Below are 8098 nucleotides of genomic sequence, written 5' to 3'. Positions count from 1 at the left end.
TCAGTAGGTTTCATTTTCATTTTGTTTGTGGTGTCTGCACACAGAAGTTTTGGGCCTGTTGTATCCCCACTTATATCTTTGCTTTTGTTGTTTTTAAAAATAGAGCTGCTTTTATATCCTGGCTCTGCTTCTTAACAGCTGTGTGAGTTGAGCAAGTTAATTAGTCTGAGTTTATGAAGAAAATTAAATGAGATAACATATTTGAAGCACTTAGCACAATGCCAGACATATAGAAAGTACTCAGCAAATTTTAGCTGCTGTGATCACTCTTTTGTATGAAGGAAAAGAGAAAGGATGAGTCCTAAAGACTTTCAACAAGTTAGCACAGCATTTACCAGTTTATTTTTTTTTTTAATTTTTATTTATTTATGATAGTCACACAGAGAGAGAGAGAGAGAGTCAGAGACATAGGCAGAGGGAGAAGCAGGCTCCATGCAGGGAGCCCGATGTGGGATTCAATCCCGGGTTTCCAGGATCACGCTCTGGGCCAAAGGCAAGCGCCAAACCGCTGCGCCACCCAGGGATCCCGAGCATTTACCAGTTTAAAGGGCTCTTTCAGACTCTGGCCTTGTGTTTCCAGGGCATTCACAGTTTAGATAAATTTTGTGTGATTTCATCCACACAGAAATTTGAACAGAGCAGTAGTTGTCAATCAGACTGATCATTTAAATCCCTAGTGGAGCCTTTTTTATTATTTTTTATTTTTTTTAAGATTTTATTTATTCATGAGAGACACAGAGAAAGAGAGGCAGAGACACAGGCAGAGGGAGAAGCAGGCTCCATGCAGGGAGCCTGATATGGAACTCGATCTGGGGACTCTAGGATCACACCCCGGGCCACAGGCGGCCCTAAACCGGTGCGCCACTAGGGCTGCCCCTGGAGCTTTTAAAAAAAAAAAAAAAAAAAACACGTTTTAAAATTTATTTTTAAGAGGGTGAGGGGCAGAGAGAGCGAGAGATTCAATCTTTAGCAGGCTCTGCAGTGGGTGGAGCTCAATCCGACCACCCTGAGATCATTACCTGAACAGAAGTTAAAGTCAGACCCTTAGCCGGGTGTCCTCCCTTTTTAAAAAATATTTCTTTTGTTTTTTTAGAGAGGGAGAGAGAGAGAGAGAGTACCCCATGGAGCTTTAAAACTGCCCTGCTTGGACCTTCAGAGCAATCATCTTCAGTGGTAGGCCCTGGGTATCTATAATTTACAATTTTCCCTAGGCAACACTATAAAGCAGCTACTAAAATTAAGAGGTATGATAGCTAGAACTAACATGTATTGAGTATCTATTTGTGCCAGGCACTATGCTAACTTCTTTATTTATATTGCTTCCTTAATTCTCGCAGCAACTTACAAGGCGGGTATTATCTGTTACATTACATATGAAGAAACTGAGGCAGAGAGCCTCGATAACTCAGCCAAGTTCACACAGCAGAGAAGTGACTTAGGACCTGAGCCCAAGTTTGAGCTACTAATTGCAATTAACGAATGCATGTATTTACTCATTCTCCCCAAATGTATTATGTGTGACCAGGTAATGAGTTAAGAGCCAGAGAATCTAAAAATGAATTTAAAAAAATCTCCATCCCGGGACGCCTGGGCGGCTCAGCGGTTGAGCGTCTGCCTTCGGCTCAGGGTGTGATCCCGGGGTCCTGGGATCGAGTCCCGCATCCGGCTCCTTATGGGGAGGCTGCATCTCCCTCTGCCTGTGTCTCTGCCTTCTCTCTCTCTCTGTCTCATGAATGAATAAATAAAATCTTTTTTAAAAACTTCATCCCCACCCTCAAGAAGTTCGGGCTTGTGTGTGTGTGTGCAGAATGAACAAATGACAGATTGTCACATTTTAAAAGATGATGTCATGCGTCTGTGTCCCAGCCTCTTGCTGCCGGTGACCTTCTACAGGCTGCAGCACCGCAGGCCAGCGGCCGCCGACGGGGAAGCCCAGGCGCGCTGGGGGCCGCGAGAAGGGCTCCAGGCAGCCCCGCGTCCTCCTCGGCGGTCTCTCTCCCCCGGGGGCAGCGGGACGGCCGGCCACCTCTCCTGCTAGGTCCGTCCATCAAAGTGCGGGGACGGAGGGGTGTCACAGCGCAGCTGCTGGGCTGGCTCTCCTCCGGGGATAAAAACCTGTCACTTCCACCCAAAGCGACGACCGCTTGCAGACTTCCCGGGAGAGCGCACAGCGAAGACCGAGACCCGCCTTCTCAGGCTCGTGACGCACGGGCGCCGGCGGACGTCCTGGACGTGACGTCAGGCCGATCCCGACGCGGAGCTCCAGGGACTCGAGCCCGCGCCGCCCGGGCCGCGGCGCCTTCGCGACCGCTCGCTGCCTCCTAGAGTCCGAGCGGAGCACTGTGCGTGCCAGAGGGACGCCGCGCTGGCCGCCGCGGTCAGCCCCGCCGGGCAGCCGACGACCCAACCTGCGAGGACACCGCCCCCGGGGCTGGGGTGGGCGCACCGCGAGGAGGAGCGGGAGGAGGAGAGAGAGGGTCAGGGGTCGGCGGGCGTTCCGGACCAGTATTCAGGACGCACCGGGAGAGGTGGTAGCGGAACCTTTCTCCTCCGCCTCGCGCCTGCCTCCCCCGGACCCTAGTGGGCGTGGGACGCGGTCGTGGAGGTCCCTAAACATGGACACGGCAGGTGCTGGGTCCGGGCAGCCGTCCTCGAGCCTCGAGCCTCCGGGGTCCGCAGACGATCGACTTTTCCTGGTGAAAGGTGTGGTGTGGTGAGGGGTGCTGGAGTCGGAGCGACTGTCCCGGGGCCCGCGCTGGAGCCGCCGTTCCCACCCACCTGGCCCTGGGAGACCTTCCTGGCCCCGCCCCCCGAGTTTACCTGGAGGGGACCGGCCTGTCCGGGGTCGTGCGCGGTGGAACCTCCCCTGGGCCGGGTGGCTGGTCCCGCGAGGCGTCCCGTGCGCTACCTTCCCACCATCCCCTCTAGTTTCTCTCGTGCCGTCCCCCTTTCTAGGTCGCACTATCTGGTTTTCCTCCCCGGGAGAGACTTCAAGCCCCTGCCCCTCACCCCCCACCCCCCACCCCGCCCCCGGAGAAGGGGAAGAAGGGCGGGGAAGGGACCCTGCGCCCGTTCTCAGCGCCCGGGAACGACCCCGCAGAACTAGAGGCCATGAGGTTACCTTTGGCAAGAGCTGCCTAGCTATCGCTTCTCAAATTTCAAAAGTGACTTAAAATCTAATTTTTTTTAAGATTTTATTTATTCATGGGAGACAGAGAGAGGCTGAGGGAGAAGCAGGCTCCACGCAGGGAGCCCAGTGTGGGACTTGATCCCGATCCCGGGACCCCAGGACCACGCCCTGGGCTGCAGGCAGGTGCTAAACCGCTGCGCCACCCAGGGATCCCCTTAAAATCTAAATAGTGTCTGAACTTACCTGGGTACGTCTTTTTAACTTAAGGTGTGTTTTTTTTTTCTTTAATCTCTCTCCTCACCCTCCACGCCCTCCACCCTCCCCCTTCTCCCCCCCCCCCCCCGAAAAAAAAACCTTTTGGCAGGTGGAGTTTTCCTTGGAACTGTGGCTGCCGCAGGAATGCTAGCTGGATTTGTTACAACATTGTCATTGGCTAAAAAGAAAAGCCCTGAATGGTTCAATAAGGTTTGTGACTCGGAAAGCCATTCCTAGCACAGTTACTGTTTACAGATAATTAGCTGTTGTGCATAGAAGTAAAGAAAACGTTGGTGGCCTTTCATATGGTTTTAAGAAGTAAGCCTATATCCACCTCATAGATTCAGGAAGCATATAAATTAATCAATTCTTTATTTTCATTTAGAAAGAAGTCTTTAATTATGTGCTTTCTTAAATTTTAGCAGAACAAGACTTTGAAAGCTCATCCAGTACATTTCCTATTCACAACATGACTAAATCTAAAGCTGGGTAATTCCCTATTAGTTATAAGAGGGCCCAATAGTTTATGTACCGTAAAAAAAAATGATGCCAGTTAAATTCTTGACACAAAACTAATTGCCAGAGGCATTTCTTATTTATTTATTTATTTATTTATTTATTTATTTATTTATTTATTTATTTATTTCAGTAAGCTCTGTACCCAGTATGGGGCTTGAAGACACAACCTCACGATCAAGAGTTTTCATGCTCTACTCACAGAACCAGCCAGGCACCCCACCAGAGGCATTTCTATTTCAAAAATATTAAATTGTTGAAGTAAAGTGCATCTTATATTAATGAAAAACGTGGGTCAGCCCCTGGAACCCAGAGATTACACATGCTTGTGTGCTACTGTGGCTCCACTCCCCAGAAAGGTGCCTGACACATAAGTGCTCAGTTTGGGTTGAATGACCATAATCTACTTATGCCAGAAAATTCTTACTCCATGAGCAAGATTGAGTAATCACTCATGTGGTCATATCCCCAGTTGATGAGTATTTTTCTTCTCATTGACTTGTATTACTTTTTTTGCATGTGTTGTCCTGTCTCTGCCCTCTCCATCCCACATGACTTACTTATCCATCATTTCATTGCTTCAACAAATGTTAACTTGGGATCTTTTATGTGTCAGGCACTGTGCTAGCCAAGTCCAAGAGATATAAAAATGAACAAAACATCTGCCCTTCAGGAAGCTAGCATCTGGTGCAAGAGATAAGATATCAAACAAATATTTACACAATTAACTATAAAATTACAATTCGATGTTTGAAGAACAGTTTTATGTGAAATATCATAAACCAGTCAAGTTCCCATTCTACTGGTATTTTTAATAATCTGATATCATACTTAAGCATTGTAAATACTGTAAAGGAAAAAGACCACATTTAAAAGTGCTTTTGGTCCCCATCTGATTACTAAGGGCTTAAATGGAGCTACCCAAATCACTGTGGTGAAACTTGTGGTCATTTTCCCCCTGTATTATAGAATATTTTCAGTGCAGAAATATATCTTGTAGCAGAAATCAGTAAAGCCTAACTGATAGTGATGCTTTAACAATTTGCGTTGATTTCTAAGCTTACATTACCATGTTAACCTTTGGGTTATAGACCTTTCTGAAAATCTGATGAAAGCTAGGGATTCTCAGGAAAAAAAACACATACCCACATTTACAATTTAATATTCTATTTTGTGGTTCTGTGATTTGATTATCACATATGCCCCATCAAACATGGTGGTTTTCAATCTGTGGTCCATAGAACCCTAGGGATCCTAGGAAACTCCTGGGGGGGGGGGGGGGGTCTATAAGGTCCAAACTTTTCATAATACCAAGACATTTGTGCTAATGGTAGAGAAGCATGTAGGAGTAAAACTGTTGGTGCCTTGGTGTAATTACGGTAGTGGCACCAAACTACTAGCAGGCATTGTGTTCTTCATTACCATGCATCGGCAATTTATTCTTTTTATTTTTTAAAGATTTTATTTATTCATGAGAGAGACAGAGAGAGAAGCAGGCTCCATGCAAGGAGCCCAATGTGGGACTCGATCCCAGGATCCTGGGATCACGCCCTGAGCCAAAGGCAGGTGCTCAACCACTAAGCCACCCAGGTGCCCGCATCTACAGTTTAAAAAAAAAAAAAAAACAAAACCTCACGGCATAAGAATATCTTTGTTATAGCAGTAAAATTATTAATTTTATTAAATATTAACCTTTGAATATCCCTCTTTAATATTCTACATGAAGAAATGGGAATTGCACATAAAGCACTTCTGATTTATTTCAAAGAAAGATGGTTTTCTCCAGGATAAGCAATTTATGATTAAGTTGCATGCTGAACTAGCTGCTTTTTTTTTTCATGTAATAACCATTTTTATTTGAAAGAACAACTGACAAACTATAGTTATTCAGAAGTGGGTATTTGTCAGACATTTTCTTCAAAATGAACAAAATGAGCCCAATGTCATCTCTTCAAGCAAGTACTTGTCAGTTTCTGTTGCCAATGATAAAATTGGAGCTTGCAAGTGAAAATTAGATCTTAGGAAACTTGTATCTGTCATTGTGAGCTTAATAACTGCTCAGTACTTAAAGGTTTTTCTGAGGAGATTGGTGGTAATATTTATGATGTGAAATATTAAATATTTAATAAATGGTGTCAACATTGGAAAGGTCTGCATAACTTGGTAAATCAATATTTTCTGAATGATCATAATGCATGGATAAAAGGCCCATTCGAAATACAAAATAGACTAATGGATTTCAGTGTAGCAAAGTACAGAAAACTCATCAGTGTGACTTCAGATTCTACAGTGCATGCAGCTATTTGGGAAGTTTTGGTAGAACATCAAGGAAGGAAGGCTATTAAAATACTTGTCCTTTTTCCAACCACAGATCTCTGTAAGGCTGGATTTTATTCAAGTTCTTCAACCAAAAAACATATTGCAGCAGATTGAATACAGAAGCATTTATGAAAATTCATCTGTCCTTTGTTAAGCCAAACATTTTAAAAGATTAATCGAAATGTAAAACATTGCCTCCTTGAATTAAATTCTTTTGTTTTGTAAGAAAGTTGTTTTCATAAAAATAGGTTTATATTAATCTATATTGGGTTTATTTTTAAATGAATTAATACTTAAAATTTAAGAATTTTGGGACACCTGTGTGGCCTAGTAGTTGGGCGCTTACCTTTGGCCCAGGGCATGATCCCCGGGGTCCTGGGATTGAGTCTCCCATCGGACTCCCCACAGGGAGCCTGCTTCTCCCTCTGTCTGCGTCACTGCTTCTCTCTCTCTCTCTGTGTTTTATGAATAAATAAATCTTAAAAAGAAAAAAAATTAAGAATTTCTTAGTTTTAATTTCTAATATATTAAATATTAACAAGTATAACACACATAATCAGAACTCTTTTGAGATCCAAGTATAAATGGATCCTGAGGCCAGAAAGTTTGAGAACCACTGTTCTGGATGGTTAAATGTGTTGTGCAAAGTTCTGCCTCCCCTCTGGGGAAATATTTGAATTAGGGCATTACCATTGATCCAGACTCAGAGAGGCTCAGAGGTTCTGGAGCAGTTAATGCATTTACACTGAGCAAGTGCCAGTTTAAGAATACCACTTAGGCAGTATACTTCATAGTTACTGCCTGGCAGTTTTCTCTGTCATTGATAGTGATAATAACATGTAGCATTTGAATGCTTACCACGTGCTAGCTGCTGCTGTAAGGATTAGGGTTCATTGAAGCCTTATCACAACCCTATGGGATACTGTTATTTTAATGTCCCCATTTAACTGAGGCATACATGGATTAAATGACTTGCTCACCATGCTATTCTTAACATCTTTGATTATTTTTGGAGAAAGAATTATTCTATTTTTAGCCTTTTTAAATGTAAATTTAAAAAAAATAGACTTCTGGGGCAGCCCGGGTGGCTCAGTGGTTTAGTGCCGCCTTCAGCCCAGGGTGTGATCCTGGAGACCCGGGATCGAGTCCTGCATCAGGCTCCCTGCATGGAGCCTGCATCTCCCTCTGTGTATTCTGTGCCTCTCTCGGTCTCTGTGTCTCTCATGAATAAATAAATAAAATCTTTTTTTTTTTTTTAAATAGACTTTTGTTGGGTGGCTCAGTGGTTCAGCATCTGCCTTCAGCTCTGGGCATGATCCCAGGCTCCTGGGATTGAGTCCTGCATCTGGCTCCCCACAGGGAGCCTGCTTCTCCCTCTGCCTATTGCCTATGTCTCTGCCTCTCTGTAAAAAAAAAAAAAAAAGATTTCTGTCCACTAGCCTGGAATCTATGGAATCTAGGAATCTAGGTGTTCATTTTAATACAGATTCAGATTGCAACTCAGGACTTTAAGATGATGACCTTTTAGTTGGAGACTGCCTACACTGCTCTATTATTTCAGGAGAATGGTCATCATTTCTTTAAAGCCTTGACTGCATTATCTTAAGCTGAGTCTCCCGCTAGAAAACTGGGAGTTGAAAGGCAATAGTAAGTGCCAAATGAACATTCATTTTTCTTTGTCCTTCATTGAATAAAGAGAGGAAAATGTAACCTAAGGTGGTGTTTAAAAACACATGTATGTATATAATACATACATAATTTCTATCCTTCCCAAGGAAATAAGGAATTTTTAACTTAAGTTTCTAAAATAAAATGTAGGCACTTAAATTGACCCCGGTTTAACAATACTTGGTTGGGCAGCCCTGGTGGCTCAGTGGT

The 8098-nt window shown here is 44.2% G+C and overlaps 1 protein-coding gene across 1 annotated transcript in view; it reads left to right on the top strand.

The window, feature by feature from the left end:
• Window positions 1-2570: 2570 nt before the first annotated feature.
• Window positions 2571-8098, top strand: part of TMEM242 (transmembrane protein 242) — a 30537-nt gene continuing 25009 nt past the window's right edge. Inside the window, exons 1-2 of the mRNA XM_077898227.1 lie at window positions 2571-2703; window positions 3495-3595. Coding sequence (XP_077754353.1) covers window positions 2616-2703; window positions 3495-3595 — 189 coding nt within the window. The 5' untranslated portion in view covers window positions 2571-2615. The remainder of the gene's footprint in view (window positions 2704-3494; window positions 3596-8098) is intronic.

The sequence above is a fragment of the Canis aureus genome, chromosome 1 (assembly GCF_053574225.1).
Source record: "Canis aureus isolate CA01 chromosome 1, VMU_Caureus_v.1.0, whole genome shotgun sequence".
Lineage (NCBI taxonomy): Eukaryota > Metazoa > Chordata > Mammalia > Carnivora > Canidae > Canis > Canis aureus.
This window is presented reverse-complemented; position numbering and strand designations above follow the sequence as displayed.